The sequence below is a fragment of the Diaphorina citri genome, unplaced genomic scaffold (genome assembly GCF_000475195.1).
Source record: "Diaphorina citri unplaced genomic scaffold, Diaci psyllid genome assembly version 1.1 scaffold1244, whole genome shotgun sequence".
Taxonomy (NCBI): domain Eukaryota; kingdom Metazoa; phylum Arthropoda; class Insecta; order Hemiptera; family Psyllidae; genus Diaphorina; species Diaphorina citri.
This window is the reverse complement of record NW_007378673.1, coordinates 1-24,803: the sequence shown is the minus strand read 5'-3', so window position 1 is coordinate 24,803 and position 24,803 is coordinate 1. Positions and strand designations below refer to the sequence as shown.

General features: G+C 39.3%; 1 protein-coding gene and 1 long non-coding RNA gene across 2 annotated transcripts; both read left to right on the top strand.

Moving 5' to 3' along the window:
* Positions 1-521: 521 nt before the first annotated feature.
* On the top strand, positions 522-16,621 carry LOC103514920. Its single transcript, XM_017446423.1, has 4 exons — positions 522-1,493; positions 3,100-3,243; positions 15,479-15,602; positions 16,458-16,621. The coding sequence occupies exons 1-4, from the start codon at positions 522-524 to the stop codon at positions 16,619-16,621; spliced, it is 1,404 nt and encodes a 467-aa protein (XP_017301912.1).
* Positions 16,622-22,660: 6,039 nt separating this feature from the next.
* LOC103514917 lies at positions 22,661-24,768 on the top strand. Its single transcript, XR_541668.1, has 3 exons — positions 22,661-22,690; positions 23,799-23,922; positions 24,747-24,768. It is a non-coding gene; the product is annotated as an uncharacterized LOC103514917 (long non-coding RNA).
* The last annotated feature ends 35 nt before the right edge of the window (positions 24,769-24,803 follow it).

Genomic DNA, 24,803 nt, shown 5'->3' with positions numbered 1-24,803 from the left:
TACTTACTTTTACAGAAACACATTTGATTTCAAATGTAATCAATTTGGCATTTTTTTTTTTGCACATCTGTTATCATAATGGTAATTTGATAAAATACAGGGTGTCCCACAAATTGATAAAAAAAAGGCAAAAAATGCAGAGTAGGTATTAGCACAAGCTATACTTACTTTTACAGAAACACATTTGATTTCAAAAATATCACAAAAAAGCACACTTACCCCATTTAAAATGTATGAAAGTTTTCATATTAAAAGCTTACCTACTTATTTACATGCATTTCTTTTTTCCCCTGAGAGGGCAACAAAGTGCATTATACCTACTAATGTACCTACTTATTTACATGCATTTCTTTTTTCCCCTGAGAGGGCAACAAAGTGCATTACTTAACAAATTAATAGAAGAAAAGGTTAATTTCATGCAAACAGTTAAATTTAGGCTGTATTTCCATGCAGAAATAGGTGAATTAGGTAGATAAGTAGGGTTACTTACTTGTGCACTGGTTAGAATCCACTTTGTAAATATGAACTTGAAGGTGTTAGTAATTGCTGTGAGGTGTAAATGTGCTGTTGATTCAAATGTTGGAGTCAACATCAAGAGAACACCTGCATTCCGATGTGATAAAGGCATCAAGAAACCCAACCACATTTTGAAATCAAGCAATTTCAACAATCAATTGAATAATATTATCAATCAAGCAGTGAAAAAATTTGACAATCCCACAAACAGTGCAGGATCATCAGAACTAAATTGTAATGGAGTAAGGCATGATAGTAAACCAAGTATCAATATTCAAAGTAATGGTAAACCCTCTGTATTAAGTAGAACACACCATGTTACTAAACATCCTGACATACCTCTCAAACCAAATGTAAACTATGCTACACCTACAAAGAAGAAACCAACAAGACCTAATTATTTACCTGTAGATAAACCTCCATCGAGAAAAACATCTCATAGTGTAAGTGAATCAAGTGAAGTTGGAACAAAGTCAGCATTTCACTCAGAACTGAAACAAGTACTAAGTTCACCATTACCTTCTGGTCCTCCCCCTAAGAAACCCCCGAGAACTTTTGCTCACAATTTTAAATATTGTCCTGACAATGAGTTTAATTCCCGAGAACCACTATCACCTAACATCAAGTCTCATTGCAATGCACCATCATCTTTACCAAGTAATACAATGCGTCCAATCAGATCTAAAACTGAATCCCAAATTATGCTCAAAAAGTTGGAGAATGTGTTGAAACAACATCCTAATTTATCAGACAGGTCAAACAATAATGAACCATTTGCTAAGAATAAATCTGTTTCCAAAGATGCAAGAGATCCTACGAGGAGGTATGGGATATGCTTGGGTTTGCAAGAGTCAGAACGATTCATTGGTGCTTTATCTTGTAACCGGGGCAACAAAGAAGAACATGTATATGCTGAAGTATCCACAATAAATAAAAACAAGACTTTCAATAACAAAAACCAAGGATTACACTACATGGTAAGTTTTCAGCACTTTTACACCTCACAGCAATTACTAACACCTTCAAGTTCATATTTACAAAGTGGATTCTAATCAGTGCACAAGTAAGTAACCCTACTTATCTACCTAATTCACCTATTTCTGCATGGAAATACAGCCTAAATTTAACTGTTTGCATGAAATTAACCTTTTCTTCTATTAATTTGTTAAGTAATGCACTTTGTTGCCCTCTCAGGGGAAAAAAGAAATGCATGTAAATAAGTAGGTACATTAGTAGGTAAGCTTTTAATATGAAAACTTTCATACATTTTAAATGGGGTAAGTGTGCTTTATTGTGGTATTTTTGAAATCAAATGTGTTTCTGTAAAAGTAAGTATAGTTTGTGCTAATACCTACTCTGCATTTTTTGCCTTTTTTTTATCAATTTGTGGGACACTCTGTATTTTATCAAATTACCATTATGATAACAGATGTGCAAAAAAAATGCCAAATTGATTACATTCTGTAGGTACCCAAACAATGGGGATTACTGTTACATTTTCCATAGAGACAGCAGAAGATGTGCAATAACTTAGCAAGCAGCTGTTTACCTTGCCTGATGAACATGCCAGATCCTAATCTTTGACTCATCCATGTTTAAAAGGGCCATTACTGTTATTGCCTTATTTCACAATTAACTTCTTTTTGTTTCTTTTAAGTCAACAATAATTCCATTTGTGTTACGATATATTTGATGTTATTGATTATTGACAAGTGTAAAGGATTTATGTAGTGTTGGAACTGTCGAGAGAAATAGTGTTTTGCATGGTAATTTTCATAATAACAGCTTCGGAATGTCAGAAAAGAAATCCCTGACAGCTGACGTGAATTCAAAATTCAACAAACCTCGAGACTTTTTCATTCTTTCTGCCTTCTTCCTCCCTTCCTGCTCTTCTCCTTCTTTTTCTTTGATAAAATTAATATAAAAGAAGTAGAATAGTAGATAAAGTTATAAAATAAAGGGAAAAAAATAAAAATTCAGCGGAGAGTCTTGGCTACCCACCTTTCTAATTTACTTATCTTAATAAATAAAATTAGAGAACCTTTTTAATTTTCAATGGAAACGTATAGAAAAAGATATAACATTTTTTGAAAACAAGAAACAGCGAGAAGTTATACTATGAAAATAACGCGAAATTTGACTAAATTGTTGCATATTGCATACACAGAAACATGTACATGTATGTATGTCTGTTACGGCGCTGTTACTCTGATGGACCTTTTGTTGTCCTCTTTTCACGAAAAAATGGCTTGACCGATTTTGATGAAATTTTTTGTGGTTGTTGAGAAGAGTACTGAGGGTGACATAGGCTATTTAAATTTGTCGTATTCCATCACGATTCAAAATGGTAGCACCTCAAAGTTATGACTCTTATGCCACGCTGATCCCGTACAAAGGACGGGTCAACCACTAGTGAGTAATATTTTGTAATATGAGTAATATTTTGTAATATGAGTAATATTTCTCATTTTATTTTTGAATATGATTGGAATCTAATTGGAGTTGTGTTTTAACCTTCATCCCCTACACGCCTCTTAGTACTTCAAGACAATGCCCACCATTTCGACATCCTTATGGTTTCAGAGCTCCCCTGTTCAAAACGTGAAGCTCGTACTCCCGAGGACCCAAATGGGGGACCCCAGCAGCCCCGTTGTACCTCTTCCCAATCTGACTGATAGTGATAGTAAAATATTCGAATCGGACTCTGTTTCATCCAACAACAAGAAGGTAAGTACTTTACTCATAACTTTAGTTCAAACTCAAGTTTAAGTACTTTATTTCTGACTTCAATCGGAGTCTTTTATTCAGGGCATAACCCTGATGGTGATTAGACCCTTTTGTAGTAGGTATGATGGCTTTTCCCAATCTGACTGATAGTGATAGTAAAATATTCGAATCGGACTCTGTTTCATCCAACAACAAGAAGGTAAGTACTTTACTCATAACTCATAACTTTAATTCAAACTCAAGTTACTCAAGTTTAAGTACTTCATTTCTGACTTCAATGGGAGTCTTTTATTCAGGGCATAACCCTGATGGTGATTAGACCCTTTTGTAGTAGGTATGATGGCTTTTATAACGTAGAATGTTAAGAATCAGTTCCAAAAATTATCCTGCTTTAATTGGACATTCAAGTCCCCAGCATCTAAATCTCATGTATGTATATTAAGAGCCTGTTTCCACTTGTCATTAGAAAAAAAAAATCGTGTCGTGTACAGTGGGAACACTCTTCCTCTTCCTATCCTTCCACCTCTTCTTCGTCCTCCCTTGTGGTGATGGCTTCTATAACGTAAAATGTTAAGAATCAGTTCCAAAAATTATCCTGCTTTAATTGGACATTCAAGTCCCCAGCATCTAAATCTGATGTATGTATATTAAGAGCCTGTTTCCACTTGTCATTAGAAAAAAAAGGTCGTGTCGTGTACAGTGGGAACACTCTTCCTCTTCCTATCCTTCCACCTCTTCTTCGTCCTAGTACTTCTTCAGGTTGAATTTCTCCTTCTGGGCAAACTTCTCAAGGTTTATGAGACCTCTACCTCCCATGGCACGAGGTAGGTATAGGTTGGTTCAAATTTACAACTTCTTACCTGTATGAAAAGATGTCGGCCTATCGTGTCCAGAACTTTGATTAGATCTGTATCTTCCTTCTTGCTATTCAAAGGTCGACGAATTACGTCCACGGTTTCTGTCGATCTGAAGAAAAAGAAAGAAAAAAAAGTGCAGACATTAAAATAACAAGGTATAATGAGATAACTTTCATGCTTAAGAGTAAAAAAAAAAAAAAAAAAAATAAAAAAAAAAAGATAAAAAAAAAAAATTTTTATGTTAAAAAAAAAAAAAAAAAAAAAAAAAAAAAAAAAAAAATCACAAGAAGAAATTCCTACAATAGAAAGAAAAAAGAAGAAATACCTATAATAGCAATTTTAAAAAGTACTACCTATGTACCTAATGGAACATGAAAAGATTTTTGTAAAAAAGAAAGTAATCAATAAATCTAAAATAATAAAAAAAAGCCTGGGGCAAGAGGACACAGTTAGTCTAGTAGTAACAAGCTTGTTTTCCATACACAAGGTCCCAGGTTCGATGCTTACGACTGACAAAAGAGTACCCGTAGGTAGGTATGTATGTTGGCAGCAAATATTTCAACGGGTTACTTTCTGGTGTTTTTGTATTGAGCGGAAAGTCAGAGCCGTATTTGGGAAAGGCCGAGAGTCGACATAATCCTGGATACGGCCCTGTGGAAGTGTAGAGCCACTTCTCACCCATCTGATGAGGTACATACTACGAGATACCAACCTTAGTGGTGCAGTTGTTAACGCGTTGGACTTTGGATCTGGAGTTTGGTGGTTCGAGTGACTGCGGTTCAGGACAAGCCAATTAAACATGGCTAGAGACCATCACCCCGGTGTATGGCAGATACAAAAAGATATATCTTTTCTTTACTCTGCCAACACCATTCGGCGAAAGCTAAAGCCGCTACAACAACAAAACAGACCACACGAGTCTAATGTGGCAGCTAATTTCATGGTTGAGAAACAAATACAGCAATGAAATTCTTTTTTTTTCTCAATTTTAAATTAAATAAAATTGAACTCAAGGGCAAGGAAAACCTACAGGCACCCACACCCTCGACAAATGGATGGGAATCGAACCTGTGACCTAGCACTTACAAGTCAGACGCGCTACCCTCCAAGCCATTTACCATTTACAAACCCAGCACCTAAACGGGTATTATTGTGTTTCTTCTCACCCATCTGATGAGAGGAATTCTACAGGATGAGCATACTACAACACAGAGGGTTCTCCTTGTTTTTAAAGAATAAGCACAAGTCCTCACGATGGTTGACTGCGGTTCAGGACAAGCCAATTAAACATGGCTAGAGACCATCACCCCGGTGTATGGCAGATACAAAAAGATATATCTTTTCTTTACTCTGCCAACACCATTCGGCGAAAGCTAAAGCCGCTACAACAACAAAACAGACCACACGAGTCTAATGTGGCAGCTAATTTCATGGTTGAGAAACAAATACAGCAATGAAATTCTTTTTTTTTCTCAATTTTAAATTAAATAAAATTGAACTCAAGGGCAAGGAAAACCTACAGGCACCCACACCCTCGACAAATGGATTGTGCCTGAAGGCATGTGATATGTTCCAATCCACTCGACCCCGACTTACCAAGAACTCCCGACACTTGGTCTTATGATTGCGGAAGATAAAATCATCATATCTCCCTATGAGTTCCACATACAACCTCAGCACTGCTTCTGACACGGCCACATTCTTCTCAACAGGGGACACCGAGTTCTTAGTTACTTCCAGAGCCACCCGCAGCGCCTTGGTCAGTTCCCTATGAGTTCCACATACAACCTCAGCACTGCTTCTGACACGGCCACATTCTTCTCAACAGGGGACACCGAGTTCTTAGTTACTTCTAGAGCCACCCGCAGCGCCTTGGTCAGGCCTGAGGGAATGATAGCGTTCTCATCGCCCACTCGATGGAGAACCTTCTGCTCGTCCAGGTCTAGAGCGAACATCTCTTGGATACCTGGTGGAAAAATTGAGAGAAAATTAATAATGAAATATTATTTTGATCAGGAGAATGGAGTAATTTGTACTCATTTCAACAGGTTACTTTTTGGCGTTCTCGTGTTAGCCAGCACCTATAAATCAAATAACTAAGTGCCGTATCTCTGTTATTATATCACAACTTTGGTGCTCACTGCAGCATAGTAGGATTTTCTAAATATCTCAATAATCCAGCTCCCAATGTTTACCTACCATGCTGGCACCAGTCGTTATGCGCATTTATATGTCATAGATACTCATTTTCCTCACGAGGCTGAGTGGGCCCCGCAACAGCCAGTCACGGAATCGTTCATTTGCATGATACAAATTTATTGGCCCCGCCGGGAATCAAACCCGGGTCTCCCGCGCGTATAGCAGTCGCAGTGACCACTACGCCACGGGATCTGACATTTAACCCAGCACCTAAATGCCAAGCATTTTGGCTCTTATCGCCGATCTGATGAGAGGCATACTACGGGATGGGCATGCTACGACATAGACCACACGAGTCTAATGTATTAGTTGTTTCGTTTCTAAAGGTGTTTCCACACATAGTCGATCAATATCAATCGATGTCGATCGACGGGCGGTCGACTATGTTTGGAAATACCTTGAGGAACAAACAAATCACATTTGACAGCTACATACCAAATTTCAAGTCTCAGCATCCTTGTCACATTTGACATCTACATACCTAACATACCAAATTTCAACTCTCTAGCTCTTACCGTTTTTGAGATATTTTGTTTACAGACAGACAGACACAGAGACACACACACGGACCAATGGCTGAAACTTTGGATTTAGGCTCTAGGGACCTCAAAACGTGTTTTGGCACTAAAATCTGACCATCGAAAATTTGACCCGATTACATTACTTTCCTTCCTATAGGATAAGGAAAGTAAAAATGGCAGTGAAGCACTAGTTTATTTAAAAATTTCGAACATGAATCTTTTGCTTACCTTCAAACGAGGGTAGCTCCCGGTCCGAGTTCTCATAGGGTTTGAGTAGGCCCACCAGATAGGGGGTTGGAGATTCAATAAGTTCGGTCATAGACAGCGGTACTAAACTGATCAGAGTATATTGCCAAGTGAATGGACCAAGGGCTGACTGGAACCCTTCTATACAATGCGACAGGGTACTGATGGAATGACTGAGAAGAATCACTTTGCGTTCTAGCAACAGAGATCCTAGAACCTGGGGAAAAGATTTTCAATAAGTTTAGTCATAGACAGCGGTACTAAACTAATCAGAGTATATTGCCAAGTGAACGGACCAAGGGCTGACTGGAACCCTTCTATACAATGCGACAGGGTACTGATGGAATGACTGAGAAGGATCACTTTGCGTTCTAACAGCAGAGACCCTAGAACCTGGGAGATAAGAGGAAAAGATTCAAGTGTGAGGAAAAGATTTGTAATTCATACACAAAAAAAATCAAAAGTTCAAACAGCCAGCCTGGTTAACTTGGAGCATAGCGTGTCTGGCTTGTATAAGCACTGGGTCGCGGGTTCGACTCCCGCCCGGGGCGAACTTTATCCTAAACAAATAAGGTTCGTTCTCGGAACGGCTGGCTTTCTCCTATCATGTCTTTCAATTTCTGGACGATGAGATCTTATCACTTACAGTTAGGTCCCTCTATCAAACTTGGGGGGGAAATCAACAAGACAAGAAATAGGTCTGACTGCAAAAGCCCTTAGTCACTATGACCTCAATATTTCGTGACTTTGTAAATAAACGACCACAACGTAATTCCAAAAGATGTACAGACAACAAAACCATTCAATACGGTAGGTTGACTCAGAATCTCAGATAAACTAGCGATAAAGGAGGTCAAACCTAATCTTCACCTTTTCTTCAGACCCGGGAAGTAAGTCAACAATTTAGCCAGTCTAGTTAGCCTGGAGGGTAGAGCGTCTGCCTTGTAAGCGCTAGTGCGAAGGCTCGATTCCCGCCCGGGGGGTAAGGTTTCTTCTCGGACAGGCTGGCTTTCTCCTCTCTTCGCTTAAGCTTAGTAGAAGTAAAAAAAAAAAAATAATTTCATTACGTACCATTTCGAAAAAAAAAAAAAAAACTTCTCATACCTATCAACAAAAAGCAATTCTTAAGAACAAGGAAGAAACAGTATTTAACTCCCTCCCCCCTTTTCCATATTCTTTTGCTGAAGTTTACTCGACAACATTCCTCCGAGAGATGGCATCAGATAGAGAAGCATCAAAAGAGAAACATCAAACGATCCAAGAGAAACATCAAAAGAATCGCACTCCCATTTGTCATCAGGTGTGGTGTCAGCAAAGGCATCTCATTTCGTCAGATAATATCCAAGGTATCATGTTTCAAAAGTTCCGCGAATGAGGAATTTCACATAGCGAGAAATTCTGTGTCAGATGTTGCGATATCAAAGTGGTGGTGACGGACTTTATCCGCGGGTCAATCGCACTCCCATTTGTCATCAGGTGTGGTGTCAGCAAAGGCATCTCATTTCGTCAGATAATATCCAAGGTATCATGTTTCAAAAGTACCGCGAATGAGAAATTTCACAGAGCGAGAAATTCTGTGTCAGATGTTGCGATATCAAAGTGGTGGTGACGGACTTTATCCGCGGGTCTACAGTCTACAGTTTTGTGACTTTATATGGTTCGACTGTCTCTGTAACTGTGACCGACCGTATGTGGCCGACCAAATAAATGGCGGGATAAAGTGGTGCAGCCCGCCTAGTTAGCTTAGTTGGAGAAATTCTGTGTCAGATGTTGCGATATCAAAGTGGTGGTGACGGACTTTATCCGCGGGTCTACAGTCTACAGTTTTGTGACTTTATGGTTCGACTGTCTCTGTAACTGTGACCGACCGTATGTGGCCGACCAAATAAATGGCGGCATAAAGTGGTGCAGCCAGCCTAGTTAGCTTAGTTCGTAGCGCGTCTAGTTTTTGTATTATTCACTTTAACAATTTCAACAACAATCAACAACAACAAACAAATTTATAAAAGCTGTTCAAAATAAGCTTAGTTCGTAGCGCGTCTGCCTTGTAAGTGCTAGGCCAGCTAGGCCGTGGGTCCAATATCCGCCCAGGGAGGATTTAATCCCGGGGCGTATTTTATCCAGTTAGGCAGTATTTCTATTTCCGTGTCCGTAAGAAAGGCATGATATCTGTCTCACACCGAGACGTGTATTAGGACTATTAGGAGGGACTGTTTTTTTTTTAAACCTTTGGACGCCCAGAAATAATATCTAGGCTCCTACCATGTCCGAGTCCTAATAGGTGCCGTCAAACAATCAAACAAAATCCGTGACGTTAAACTATCAAACAAAATCATGTTTGTTTGTTGTGGAACATCACAATAGTCGCAGCTCAGCAGGGGATGTTAACCTTACGAATCCCACCCGTGGGTTCCAAGAGTTCCTAGGGGAGGTTCGGTGACACTCAAATCTGGTTCAGGGACAAGACTGGACTCCCCTGGGGGGATAATAAATCAGATTTATCAGACTAGTATCAGGAGATACCTATTTGGTTCTTGACGGGACAGTAGACAGAAGGTTCAAAGATTCAAAATGTAAGGACTGATGCCGATGGACTCCTAACAAATATTTAGGTGCCCCCCAACGTAGATCGGTTGATAAATAATGGAATTTAATGTCGATTTTATTATGTGTTTATGGTGAAAACATGGGTTGATTTGATCAGGAGATTTTTTTTTTGTAAGAAGTATGTCAGGAATATTATTTAAGAAGTATTGTGGGAATTGGGAACCACAGATCCACAAAAGATATCAGAATTGTGATAATTTGATATTAATCTGGAGTACTAGAACTACAAAATCAATGAAAAGGATCTATAGGATCCTTGCATTGCATATTATGGACCCACGGTTTTGCATGGTTTTATATCTTAGGTATCTTCTTTTGAGTTAAAACCTGGCAATGTTCTTGTATTTTTCGCTTTATGGTTACTTCTATGAACAAACTGAACTGGGAAATTGGAAATACAACTCAACATAGGTATTCAAGAATTTTCAGATTTCCTCCTCTGCTTGAATAGATGAGACTAGATAGGTATTAGTTTGTTATTTACTTAACAGACATCATTTTATTTCACGGGAACTTCCCATTGTTTTCCAAAGTCCCTACTGATACTTTTCTACTTCTTTTCAACTAATAGATTCCTGAGGCGGAAGAATCTTTATGAAAATTTTCTTACTTGAATGCCAGGATTTTCTCTAGGTACCTACCGACTTTTATCTTTCATCTGATGCCTTTTTCTCGAAAAAAACCTTACTTAGCTGTTCTATGTGGGAGTCTCCTTTTCATTCTCATAACTTTACCACATACACCCTCGCTTGTTTCTTGTTTCTCTCTGAAATCTGAATTCTGAAATATACATATTTGTAACTTTGTAAGGGTATAAAGGGTGTTAAGGGTGAAAGTTGTCACACTTTATCTATTCTCTCCTAAGACTTTTCTCTGAGGCTTTTGAGAATTTGATTTATTTTCGTCGAATCTCCTATTGTCGAATCTCCCTTTTCTTTAAATTGGAAAATCAACTTTGACCACTTTGGACAAAGCCAGTTATATTTACACAATATACAGTCGTGTGCAAACAATTCGTTACAGTTTGAATTTCCATTCCTTAGGCCATCCACTCACTGTCAGGTAGACCTGACAGTGTCAGGTAGACCTGACAGGTATACCTGACACCTGATAGGTACCTGATGAGCATGAGCACACACACTGTCAGGTAGACCTGATCAGGTGTAACTGTCATCAGGTCTACCTGAATGTGAGTGGCTGGCCTTACTGAATTCTGTCAAACTTTTCTGAATGGTTTGAAACTATTTCTAAACTTTTTTAAGAGGTTTGAGCCAGCCTAGTTAGCTTAGTTGGTAGTGTGTCTGCCTTGTAAGCGCTAGGCCGCGGGTTCGATTCCCGCCCGGGGCGGATTTTATCCTGATGGGATAATGTTCGTTCTCGGAACGGCTGGCTTTCTCCTATCCTGTCTTCCTTCTCTCTTCGATTTCGGGACGATAAGACCATAGCAGTTACAGTTCCCTCTGTCAAACCTCTTAAAAAAAAAGAGGTTTGATAGAGGGAACTGTAACTGCTATAAGGTTTCGTTCGTTTATTTATTATTATTATTCTTATTTTTTTTTAAAAGTATGTAATTTGTTGTTTTTAATGCTTGAGATTGACTATTATGTCATTTTTCTCCTCGCGTTCCAATTTTTGTCCTCATGATGGTTGACTGCGGTTCGGGACGGGCCAAGTTAATCCGGGCCAAAGACCATCAACCCCCCCTCGGTGAAGCTACAACAATAACAACACATTTTATCAAATACTAACTCCTCACGAATTCTACCTTACAGTTATTGGAGGAAATAGAGAAGCACAATCCGCCCCGGGCGGGAATCGAACCCGCGGCCTAGCGCTTACAAGGCAGACGCACTACCAACTAAGCTAACTAGGCTGGCACACACAATTTGATTATCAAATTTTATCGAATACTAACTCCTCACGAATTTTACCTTACAGCTATTGGAGGAAATAGAGAAGCATCATGGTCAATCAGAGGTGGCTCAGATGAATTTGATTCGCGAGTTATACCATCACCCTTATCCTATGCCTGGACAAGCAGTACGCGTATGTTTAGATAGAACGAGGTAAGAAAACTGAAGTGCCTTTTTTTTATGCAGGAGACAGCTCTTTAACTCTTGGGCTTAGGCCATGCCCACCCCATAGTATGTGAAAAGTGAAATCTCCGTTTCTGTTTTAATATTTGTTGTTAGTGAACTTATTTAACAAGGTAACACCTAGTATAGTTAATTAAAATCTTGGACACTTCCTTGGGACACCGGACTGTACCTGAGATCTTTCTGTGAACTCTAGGTACCTACCTACCTAACATGACACAAATCAGTATTTACTGATAGCTGATAAATCCTTCTAGCTTTTGAGTTTCCACCTATTTCATATAAAATTTACTATCAAGCATCTATCTTAGATCAAAGTAACCTATTTCAAAACCTAAACTTATCTAAAAGCGGATTTTATCCTGATGGGATAATGTTCGTTCTCGGAACGGCTGGCTTTCTCCTATCCTGTCTTCCTTCTCTCTTCGATTGCGGGACAATAAGACCATAGCAGTTACAGTTCCCTCTGTCAAACCTCTTAAAAAAAAGAGGTTTGATAGAGGGAACTGTAACTGCTATAAGGTTTCGTTCGTTAAGCGAAGAGAGGAGAAAGCCAGCCTGTCCGAGAACGAACCTTATCCCCCGGGCGGGAATCGAGCCTTCGCTTACAAGGCAGACGCTCTACCCTCCAGGCTAACTAGACTGGCTAAATTGTGTTTTTGGCTAAATTGTTGACTTACTTCCGAGCCTTCGCACTAGCGCTTACAAGGCAGACGCTCTACCCTCCAGGCTAACTAGACTGGCTAAATTGTGTTTTTGGCTAAATTGTTAACTTACTTCCCCGGTCTGAAGAAAAGGTGAAGATTAGGTTTGACCTCCTTTATCTCTAGTTTATCTGAGCTTCTGAGTTAACCTACCGTATTGAATAGTTTTGTTGTCTGTACATTTTTTGGAATTACGTTGTGGTTTAAATTGTTGACTTACTTCCCGGGTCTGAAGAAAAGGTGAAGATTAGGTTTGACCTCCTTTATCTCTAGTTTATCTGAGATTCTGAGTCAACCTACCGTATTGAATGGTTTTGTTGCCTGTACATTTTTTGGAATTACGTTGTGGTCGTTTATTTACAAAGTCACGAAATATTGAGGTCATTAGTGACTAAGGGCTTTTGCAGTCAGACCTATTTATAGCATAAAATAATAAAATATGTACTGTGTAAATCTAACCATTGAGGTCATAGTGACTAAGGGCTTTTGCAGTCAGACCTATTTATAGCATAAAATAATAAAATATGTACTGTGTAAATCTAACCTACTTACCTTCCTAATTGGTGTTTTGTTGTCTGTAAAAGTTGTTTTAGTTACGTTTTGCTCAGACTTTGTTTGCAAAGTCACAAAAAATTCAGGTCGTAGTGACCAAGGGCTTTTAGAGTCAGTCAACCTTCATTTGTACATAGGAGACCTACATATTTATAGAATAAAAGAATATAAAATATGTACCTACTGTGTAAATCTAACCTACCTTCCTAATTGGCTGTTTTGTTGTCTGTAAAAGTTGTTTTAGTTACGTTTTGCTCAGACTTTATTTACAAAGTCACAAAAAATTCAGGTCACAGTGACCAAGGGCTTTTACAGTCAGTCAACCTTCATTTGTACATAGGAGACCTACATATTTATAGAATAAAAGAATATAAAATATGTACCTACTGTGTAAATCTAACCTACATTCCTAATTGGTTGTTTTGTTGTGTCAAAAGTAGGTACCTATTACGTTTTGATCCAATTTCATTGACTAAAGATCTAATCAGGTTGCAGTTGACAAAGTGCTTTTGCAGCCTGTGGTTCTCCTTAGTACAATACTTTGAACCCGTAAAGTTAACAGCTAATCGTAAATTGTCTATTTTATTGTTTTTCTGTCTCGAAAGAGGTTAGTAAGGTTAGTTCTATCAGACAGTTCACTCAATTCAGTAAAAGCCTATGGTTTAAAAGCCTGTGTTTCTACTTACTCGCATAAAATACACTACTTTTTAAAGGGCTCAGCCATGGTTGTACATGTGTTCTCAGCCCGTCGATTTACTAAAATTAATACTTGAAGTTAACGCGTCTATTTGTTTCAAAAGTTGTTTGTGTTTCGTTGTGATTTTATTTTATTTTACATTCGGTCTGACATGATCAAACGCGTTGGGCAGAATAGGCGGTACGTGAATTATCCGGGTTATAGAACTTGCTTTACTTGACGTTTTGCAGAACGCTCCACTCGTCTTCCTTGATCTTACTTCTCAATGAACACAAATTAATTCGACGAATTCATCAAACGATAATTGTGTTTAATGTCTGGGTGTGTGTCTTTCTCCTATGTACATACCTTATACCTCTGCTTCTGTGTCTTTCTTCTGTGTACAATTGTACATAATATGTGTGTGTTTGTACCTTTTTGTAGCACTTTATACGAGTGAGTATTATCTAAATACTTTGTCTTGCTCATTTTGTACTGTCCATTTTGTTATCAGTGTTGTGTGTCCTAGCTTTGTGCCTAATCTTTGACTCATCCATGTTTAAAAGGGCCATTACTGTTATTGCCTTATTGTTCTGTCTCGAAAAAGGTTAGTTCTATCAGACAGTTCACTCAATTCAGTAAAAGCCTATGGTTTAAAAGCCTGTGTTTCTACGTACTCCGATAAAATACAATACTTTTTAAAGGGCTCAGCCAGGGTTGTATATGTGGGCTCAGCCTTAAAGTTACTTAATACAGCCTTAAAGTTACTTAATACAGCCTTAATACTTGAACTTAATACTTAAAGTTAACGCGTCTATTTGTTTCAAAAGTTGTTCGTGTTTCGTTGTGATTTCATTTTATTTGACATTCGGTCTGACATGATCAAACGGGTTGGGCAGAATAGGCGGTACGTCAATTATCCCGGTTATAGAACATGCTTTACTTGACGTTTTGCAGAACGCTCCACTCGTCTTCCTTGATCTTACCTCTTAATGAACACAAATTAATTCGACGAATTCATCAAACGATAATTGTGTTTAATGTCTGTGTGTGTGTCTTTCTCCTATGTACTGTACATACCTTATACCTCTGCTTCTGTGTCTTTCTTCTGTGTACAATTGTACATAATATGTGTGTGTTTGTACCTTTTTGTAGCACTTTATACGAGTGAGTATGTTTGTATTGTTTGTACCCATACCCTGATCTAGAAATAATATGAATATTCTGGACTAGGGGACTTACAGGGAGAATACCATCCTGAAATTTCCCTTGCTAAAGAAATAGCAACGGTTGAGTGCGAAGGAAGACAGGATAGGAGAAAGCCAGCTGTTCCGAGAACGAACATTATTTCGTTCAGGAAAATCCCCCCCCCCGGGCGGGAATCGAACCCGCTGTTTATCTATTTTTTTTCTATTCTATTTCAGATTCAATCCTGGGTGAATGAGGCATATGACAAGGTGCTATCGAAGAACACAGACACCAGTTCAGATTCTGATTCGATCAATTCCGTGCCTGATGATAACTGTCCTCCTCTCAAGACTGTAACAAGTAAGTTTTCACAGGGTCGGATTATATTCTGGACTAGGGGACTTACAGGGAGAATACCATCCTGAAATTTCCCTTGCTAAAGAAATAGCAACGGTTGAGTGCGAAGGAAGATAGGATAGAAGAAAGCCAGCTGTTCCGAGAACGAACTTTATTTCGTTCAGGAAAAATCCCCCCCCCGGGCGGGAATCGAACCCGCTGTTTATCTATTTTTTTTTCTATTCTATTTCAGATTCAATCCTGGGTGAATGAGGCATATGACAAGGTGCTATCGAAAAACACAGACACCAGTTCAGATTCCGATTCGATCAATTCCGTGCCTGATGATAACTGTCCTCCTCTCAAGACTGTAACAAGTAAGTTTTCACAGGGTCGGATTTTCTTTACGACGGAAAGTAAAGTAAGTACAGGGCAGTTTTCACAGAGTCGGATTTACATGTATTTTCAATATCCGTAAGGGTGTGTCCAGCCAGCCTAGTTAGCTTGGTGGGTAAGTAGAGCGTCTGCCTTGTAAGCGCTAGGTCGCGGGTTCGATTCCCGCCCGACGCGGACTTTATCCTGAAGGTATAAGGTTCGTTCTCGGAACGGCTTGCTTTCTCCTATCCTGTCTTTCTTCTCTCTTCGATTTCGGGACGATAAGACTCTAGCAGTTACAGTTCCCTGTATTAAACCTCTTGAAAAAAGGTGTGTCCACACGTATTCGACCGGCCGTCCATAGATCTCGACTGAACCGTCCACACTATTTCGATAACATAGATTCAGATCTCTCATCGATCGACGGCCGCTCGACTATGTTTGGACACACCTCAAGTCCGTAAAGTGGTTATAAAAAAAAGATTTCTGCGAAGAAAATATCTAAATAACACCCAGAATATTTTACAGACTCCTGATGGTATAATGTTCGTTCTCGGAACGGCTGGCTTTCTCCTATCCTGTCTTTCTTCTCTCTTCGATTTCGGGACGATAAGACACTAGCAGTTACAGTTCCCTGTATCAAACCTCTTGAAAAAAAGGTGTGTCCACACATATTCGACCGGCCGTCGATAGATCTCGACTGAACCGTCCACACTATTTCGATAACGTAGATTCAGATCTCTCATCGATCGACGGCCGCTCGACTATGTTTGGACACACCTCAAGTCCGTAAAGTGGTTCTAAAAAAAAGATTTCTGCGAAGGAAATATCTAAATAACACCCAAAATATTTTACAGACAATAATCAAGAGCAGCTAACCCTGGAGCGGAAAGGTTATTTGAAGCGAGTGTCGAGTCATGGGCAGTACCATAGTGTGTCCAATATGCCAGCGGGTAGTCCTGGGGCAAACCTGTTCGAACAACCGTTGCTATTTCTCATAATAGTCAATCTCAAGCATTAAAAACAACAAATTACATACTTTTAAAAAAAAATAAGAATAATAATAATAAATAAATAAATAATAATAAAATAAAATAAAAAATGAGACCGTAGACCTGTCCCCATATCACCAAAGAATGGAAAAGTATTTACAATTCCACAATTTAATCTAGTCCGTCCAAATTCAAAATTCTAATTTACCATTAGCACTTGTAATATACTTTTCTTACAATTGCCAAATAATTACAAGTGTAAGATACATATTTGTCTGTAATTTGGTGATTTCTCCATCCGTTTCACTGTTAAACCTATGTATGTACTTTGTTTGATGTAAATAAATGAGGCCTGTTTAAACTGTTGGCATAATGGGACTTTTTAGTCTTAGCCGACAGTATAAATAAGGTATATTGAATAAATAAAATAAAAAAATAAAAATATAGGATAGGGCATCGGGGTTAATCTCCTCTCCTTGAAACCTACCTTATGATAGAAGCTATTAGCCTTTACACTGGATATAATACAATAGGCCAGGGGCAAACACACAGTAGCGCCCTCAGGTAGGATTAAACTGTTGGCATAATGGGACTTTTTAGTCTTAGCCGACAGTATAAATAAGGTATATTAAATAAATAAATAAATTAAAAAATAGGATAGGGCATCGGGGTTAATCTCCTCTCCTTGAAACCTACCTTATGATAGAAGCTATTAGCCTTCACGCTGGATATAATACAATAGGCCAGGGGCAAACACACCGTAGCGCCTTCGGGTAGGACGCGTTTACAATAGCCGTACTTCCGCCCTCCGGCCTCCGACGTCAGTATAACGGTATAGCAGGCCTGGCCTTCATCTGTGGGGGGCGGGGGCCATTCTGATGCATCCGGGAACACACAGTTCTCTATGAACGAGGGGACTTCCGCCTGGGAATATAATAATAATAATAGTGCTTATTTATACTGCTCGCATGGGACTGAAAAGTCCCTTTACTCCAGCAGTAGGCTACTACTATTATTGTGGCCTCGCATAGGACTGAAAAGTCCCTTTACTCCAGCAGTAGGCTACTACTATTATTGTGGTCAAATTCTCAAATTAGGATTGAGGATAAAATTCCATACCTCGGCTGGGATTGAACCCACGCCCTCCTGTTTACCAGGCGAGCGCCTTGACCACTAAATAGGACTGAAAAGTCCCTTTACTCCAGCAGTAGGCTACTACTATTATTGTGGTCAAATTCTCAAATTATATTGAGGATTCCATACCTCGGCTGGGATTGAACCCACGCCCTCCTGTTTACCAGGCGAGCGCCTTGACCACTACACCACCGAGGCAGGCAAATATGGGATGAGAAAACAAATGGTTTTATACAGGCTGTTTCAAAAGTCCTGCGACAAACTTTAAGGGCGTATTTCTGGAACTGATAAAATATCTTATGCATATCCGGAATGGAAATGATTAACTGCTGGAATCTTTGTGCGGAGGCTATTATAAAATCCACCAGAAGTATGCCTTATGGAGCAAACTCTTTTGATAACGGAAGTTGAGGTAGTTTTGAGAATCTACTTTTAAGGTTCGAGATCTATAGATATTAGAAACCAAATGATAAGACGGCTTCTATACTTTATTAACATGACCTTTGATACCTTTAAAGTAGATGACTCGAATTTGCACTTGTCTCAAAATTACCCCAAACCACTCTACATTTTTAATTAAATTTTCCAGTTGACACCAAATTTTTCGGATGTGATCAGCATACGAAAATGAGCTGTCTTCATTAGGTTCCGGTGTTGTTCTTTACCTGAGGAGGATACTATGAGCGTATTTTACTCATCAGGCAGATCTTTCAAGAAGATTCTTTTACCAAAGGAATTCTATCTAAGAAAATGTAGGAAACCATTATTTTAATTTTACGTTCCATGGCGAGTTCGGAAAATATTTTCTGGGATTTTTGGACTTTTGAAGACGGCGAGTCGGCCCAAATTTGATTTTTCTGTGAACATAAATTTAAGATCATACAAATCGACATAAACAAAATACGCTTATTTAGCGATATCCACGCCATCTTTCGGCAAAGCGGAAAAGCAGAGAAAAAGTTTTGTTTACAAACAAAAAAATTGATTTTTAGGTTAGCCTTCTTTTTCGACTTTTTCCAGTTTCCACACGTTTCGAAGTTTAAGGGAAATTTCAAGTAAGTTTTTCCGATTTTTCTCTTTAAAACCCTCATCCCTCAAAAAACAGGTATTTCTGGATTAAATCTTCTCTTTCATTTCACTGGCGTTCAAGCCTCCAGGAATATTCAGCACTTTCTGTATCAGACATTGCTGAGTGTCACAACACCACTTGTGACACTCAGCAATGGCACCTACTGGGATCTTAGGTTTTTGAACTATTTGGAGAAAAAAACTTGTTACCATCTTGTCCGCTCAATACAGGCAGTTCCAAATATGTAGTCTGATTAGCAGATAACCCTCTAGAGATAATTCAGGAAGTTATGCCTAGTTTTGCCACTTTTTCTGCTTTGGTTATGATCAGATTGTTTTCTCTTAACTTCCGCTGTATGGCTTTAACCGCTTCCTGATTTGTCTTATTAGCAATAACCGTCTGCTTTTGGGCTTCAATATCTTCCATCATACTTGCTATGTTTGCACACGACTGTATATTGTGTAAGGATAAGGCCTGTAAGGTATTATTCCACTGTTAATCGCGTTGATTGACCAGTGCAGGGGGGTCCACATGGTGCCTTTGTACAGGACAAGGGACGGAATTTGGTTTCTCCCACAGGGGAAAAGTAGGTATAAAGGCCTGTTTCCATTTGTCGTGAGTTTCATCCGATTTTTCTTTTCCGAATGTCCTGTAGGCAATGTAATTTAAAATGCAGTTTCTTTGTGTTACTATATCACAACTTTGGTGCTTACTGCAGCATTGTAGGATTTTTCTAAATACATAATTATATCGCAATAATCCAGCTCCCAATTACACGAACATTATCCCATCAGGATAAAATCCGCCCCGGGCGGGAATCGAACCCGCGGCCTAGCGCTTACAAGGCAGACGCACTACGAACTATCGAACTAAGCTAACTAGGCTGGCTCAAACCTCTTTGAAAAGTTTAGAAATAGTTTCAAAACATTCAGAAAAGGTTGACAGAATTAAGTAAGGCCAGCCACTCACTATCAGGTAGACCTGATGACAGTTACACCTGATCAGGTCTACCTGACAGCGTGTGTGCTCATGCTCATCAGGTACCTATCAGGTGTCAGGTATAACTGTCAGGTCTACCTGACAGTGTGTGTGCTCATGCTCATCAGGTACCTATCAGGTGTCAGGTGTACCTGTCAGGTCTACCTGACAGAGAGTGGATGGCCTAAGGAATGGAAATTCAAACTGTTACGAATTGTTTCATGGGTGTGTCACATCCAAGAGCTCCCAGAACTGCTGACATCAATATTATGTCAATCTATTGTTCAATTTGCAAGTGTTTGCACACGACTGTATATTGTGTAAGGATAAGGCCTGTAAGGTATTATTCCACTGTTAATCGCGTTGATTGACCAGTGCAGGGGGTCCACATGGTGCCTTTGTATAGGACAAGGGACGGAATTTGGTTTCTCCCATAGGGGACAAGTAGGTATAAAGGCCTGTTTCTATCTGTCGTGAGTTTCATCCGATTTTTTTCCCGAATGTCCATGTAGGAAATGTAATTTAAATGAGAGTGTTCCCACTACACACGACACGATTTTTTTCCCGGCAAATGGGGGACGGGCCTTAAGAGTCCTATCTTTCCGCCACTAGTAATATCACGTGACTCAAACTGGACACTGGTTACCCATCGCGTCGGATGAATCATTTCATAACTATAATAAATATAAATATTACTGGCAACTCAAGTATACAAATTTCTTGACCCCGCCGGGAATCGAACCCGGGTCTCCCGCGTGCAAGGCGAGCGCAGTGACCACTACGCCATGGGAGCTGACAGGCAATGTAATTTAAATGAGAGTGTTCCCACTACACACGGCACGATTTTTTTCCGAACGACAAATGGGGGACGGTCCGATCTTTCCGCCACTAGTAATATCACGTGACTCAAACCGGGCACTGGTTACCCATCGCGTCGGATGAATCATTTCATAACTATAATATAAATATTACTGGCAACACATGTATATAGATTGAGAGCTAGTAATTAACAAACAACACTCTTGTCTTTCCCGGACAATTCTAGAACCTTCAATATTTTTCTGTTAAAAAATAGATTGAGAGCTAGCAATTAACAAACAACACTCTTGTCTTTCCCGGACAATTCTAGAACCTTCAATATTTTTCTGTTAAAAATTACTTACGACTGACAACTCAGGGGGCACTGGTTTGAATCCCAACGAAGGCATTCTATTACTACAGAATACCAGAAAATGTCCTGTAGGCAATGTAATTTAAATGAAAGTGTTCCCACAAGGGAGGACGAAGAAGATGTGGAAGGATAGGAAGAGGAAGAGTGTTCCCACTGTACACGACACGATTTTTTTTTCTAATGACACGTTTGAATCCCAACGAAGGCATTCTATTACTACAGAATACCAGAAAATGTCCTGTAGGCAATGTAATTTAAATGAAAGTGTTCCCACAAGCCACAAGGGAGGACGAAGAAGAGGTGGAAGGATAGGAAGAGGAAGAGTGTTCCCACTGCACACGACACGATTTTTTTTTCTAACCTAATTGGTGTTTTGTTGTCTGTAAAAGTTGTTTTAGTTACGTTTTGCTCAGACTTTGTTTGCAAAGTCACAAAAAATTCAGGTCATAATGACCAAGGGCTTTTACAGTCAGTCAACCTTCATTTGTACATAGGAGACCTACATATTTATACAATAAAAGAATATAAAATATGTACCTACTGTGTAAATCTAACCTACCTTCCTAATTGGTTGTTTTGTTGTGTCAAATGTAGGTACCTATTACGTTTTGATCCAATTTCATTGACTAAAGATCTAATCAGGTTGCAGTTGACGAAGTGCTTTTGCAGCCTGTGGTTCTACTTAGTACAATACTTTGAACCCGTAAAGTTAACAGCTAATCGTAAATTGTCTATTTTATTGTTTTTCTGTCTCGAAAAAGGTTAGTTCTATCAGACAGTTCACTCAATTCAGTAAAAGCCTATGGTTTAAAAGCCTGTGTTTCTACGTACTCAGATAAAATACAATACTTTTTAAAGGGCTCAGCCAGGGTTGTATATGTGGGCTCAGCCTTAATACTTAAAATTACAGCCCTAAAGTTACTTAATACAGCCTTAAAGTTACTTAATACAGCCTTAATACTTAAAGTTAACGCGTCTATTTGTTTCAAAAGTTGTTCGTGTTTCGTTGTGATTTTATTTTATTTTATTTGACATTCGGTCTGACATGATCAAACGCGTTGGGCAGAATAGGCGGTACGTGAATTATCCCGGTTATAGAACTTGCTTTACTTGACGTTTTGCAGAACGCTCCACTCGTCTTCCTTGATCTTACTAAATCTAACCTACCTTCCTAATTGGTTGTTTTGTTGTGTCAAATGTAGGTACCTATTACGTTTTGATCCAATTTCATTGACTAAAGATTTAATCAGGTTGCAGTTGACAAAGTGCTTTCGCAGCCTGTGGTTCTACTTACTTCAACACATTCTCCAACTTTTTGAGCATAATTTGGGATTCAGTTTTAGATCTGATTGGACGCATTGTATTACTTGGTAAAGATGATGGTGCATTGCAATGAGACTTGATGTTAGGTGATAGTGGTTCTCGGGAATTAAACTCATTGTCAGGACAATATTTAAAATTGTGAGCAAAAGTTCTAGGGGGTTTCTTAGGGGGAGGACCAGAGTTGTATTACTTGGTAAAGATGATGGTGCATTGCAATGAGACTTGATGTTAGGTGATAGTGGTTCTCGGGAATTAAACTCATTGTCAGGACAATATTTAAAATTGTGAGCAAAAGTTCTCGGGGGTTTCTTAGGGGGAGGACCAGAAGGTAATGGTGAACTTAGTACTTGTTTCAGTTCTGAGTGAAATGCTGACTTTGTTCCAACTTCACTTAATCATAAGACCAAGTGTCGGGAGTTCTTGGTAAGTCGGGGTCGAGTGGATTGGAACATATCACATGCCTTCAGGCACACTCCATTTGGTGAAAGTGTAGGTGTATGGCTTCACTTTTTTTTAAGTTTAATTACTCCCGCCTGTCCTACCTTCCTTTACCTCCTGGCGTCGATTTATATATTGCCTCTGAGACGTCTACGTATTGTCTCTGTGTCGACATCGTATTGCCGCTGTGTCGAGATCAAAAGAGTCAGTTATGAGTTTTCAGTTCGTTCGCCAACCATGCCGAGATTGCCGAGAAAATTAAGTTCCGAAATCGCGTGCACGCTGAAAAAACCACCCTCTGAATTCTAAAGGTAAGACGCCAGCTTATTTCCTTCCTTGTTTTTGCCTGGTCCTTCGGAAAACGCCTTTAAGACCAAACAGTAGGTGCCTGTAGGTTTTCCTTGCCCTTGAGTTCAATTTTATTTCATTTAAAGTTGAGAAAAAAGAATTTCATTGCTGTATTTGTTTCTCAACAATGAAATTAGCTGCCACATTAGACTCGTGTGGTCTGTTTTGTTGTTATAGCGGCTTTAGCTTTCGCCGAATGGTGTTGGCAGAATAAAGAAAAGATATATCTTTTTGTATCTGCCATACACCGGGGTGATGGTCTCTAGCCATGTTTAATTGGCTTGTCCTGAACCGCAGTCAACCATCGTGAGGACTTGTGCTTATTCTTTAAAAACAAGGAGAACCCTCTGTGTTGTAGTATGCTCATCCCGTAGAATTCCTCTCATCAGATGGGTGAGAAGAGAACCCTCTGTGTTGTAGTATGCTCATCCCGTAGAATTCCTCTCATCAGATGGGTGAGAAGAGACACAATACTTCCCGTTTAGGTGCTGAGTTTGTAAATGGTAAATGGCTTGGAGGGTAGCGCGTCTGACTTGTAAGTGCTAGGTCACAGGTTCGATTCCCACCCGGGGCGCACCTTATCCTAGGCTTGTTCTCGGAACTGCTAGCTTTCTCCTATCCTGTCCCCTCTTCGATTTCGGGACGGTATGACCTCCATTGTTACAGTTCCCTTTATGAAACCTGTTTTTTATTTTAAATAGCTACTCAGTATAACTTTGTTTGTTTTGTTCTATTTTTTTTGCAGAGGGATCAATTCGTCAGGTCTGCCAAGTCGAAGAACACCCAACTATTTCTAGAGTGGTTCTCGGAAACGGCCATGTTCAAATCTTATATTGAATCCAAACTGATAGGGAACTATGAATCAAGAGGTAACTTTTATTAATTTTCAGCCAACAGAAGTTAGCACTTAGAATACATCAATACTTTTTATTTTTATTTATTCTTTCTTCTTCTTCTTCTTCTTCTTCTTCTTCTTCTTCTTCTTCTTCTTCTTCTTCTTCTTTATTTTTATTTATTAGACTCTAATAAATACTGACTGATCTGTAAGATCAGTTACATATGTTCTCTTTGAACACATCAGTTCTCAATAGATCACTGAAGTTAAGCAACATTGCGCATTGTTAGTATCCGGATGAGTGACTATCTGGGCAGTTGTGTGATGCTGGCTTTCCCCGGCCCCACTCGGGTTAGGTGATGTTAATGTGAGTAGGGTAGGTTGTCTCCTAATGAAGGGTAAAACCCCCGTCATTAAAAACCTTAGTGGATTTTTTTTTAACCTTTGTCTTCTCTTTTTCCTATTTAAAAGTGTAATCGCCAGCCTAGTTAGCTTAGTTGGTAGTGCTTATTTATAGAATAAGCACTACCAACTAAGCTAACTAATTGGTAGTGTGTCTGCCTTGTAAGCGCTAGGCCGCGGGTTCGATTCCCGCCCGGGGCGGATTTTATCCTGATGGGATAATGTTCGTTCTCGGAACGGCTGGCTTTTTCCTATCCTGTCTTCCTTCTCTCTTCGATTTCGGGACGATAAGACCATAGCAGTTACAGTTCCCTCTGTCAAACCTCTTAAAAAAAGTGTAGACACACGTTCGTAGATTCGTAGTGTGTGGATAACATTCCTATTCCTCTCGTTTGAGAAGGTGTTGTGAATTCCCAGTTTCTTTCACAAGTTTAGTAAATTTCCTTTTGATTTCAGGTCGATTCGAGCAGTTGTGTTTCCTCTGTCAAACCTCTTTAAAAAAAAAGTGTAGAC

Coding starts and splice junctions, on each gene's coding strand:
- LOC103514920 (XM_017446423.1), top strand. CDS start 522: ATGAACTTGAAGGTGTTAGTAATTGCTGTGAGGTGTAAATGTGCTGTT. Junction 1,494..3,099: donor ACCAAGGATTACACTACATG/GTAAGTTTTCAG, acceptor TTATGGTTTCAG/AGCTCCCCTGTTCAAAACGT. Junction 15,603..16,457: donor TCCTCTCAAGACTGTAACAA/GTAAGTTTTCAC, acceptor AATATTTTACAG/ACAATAATCAAGAGCAGCTA.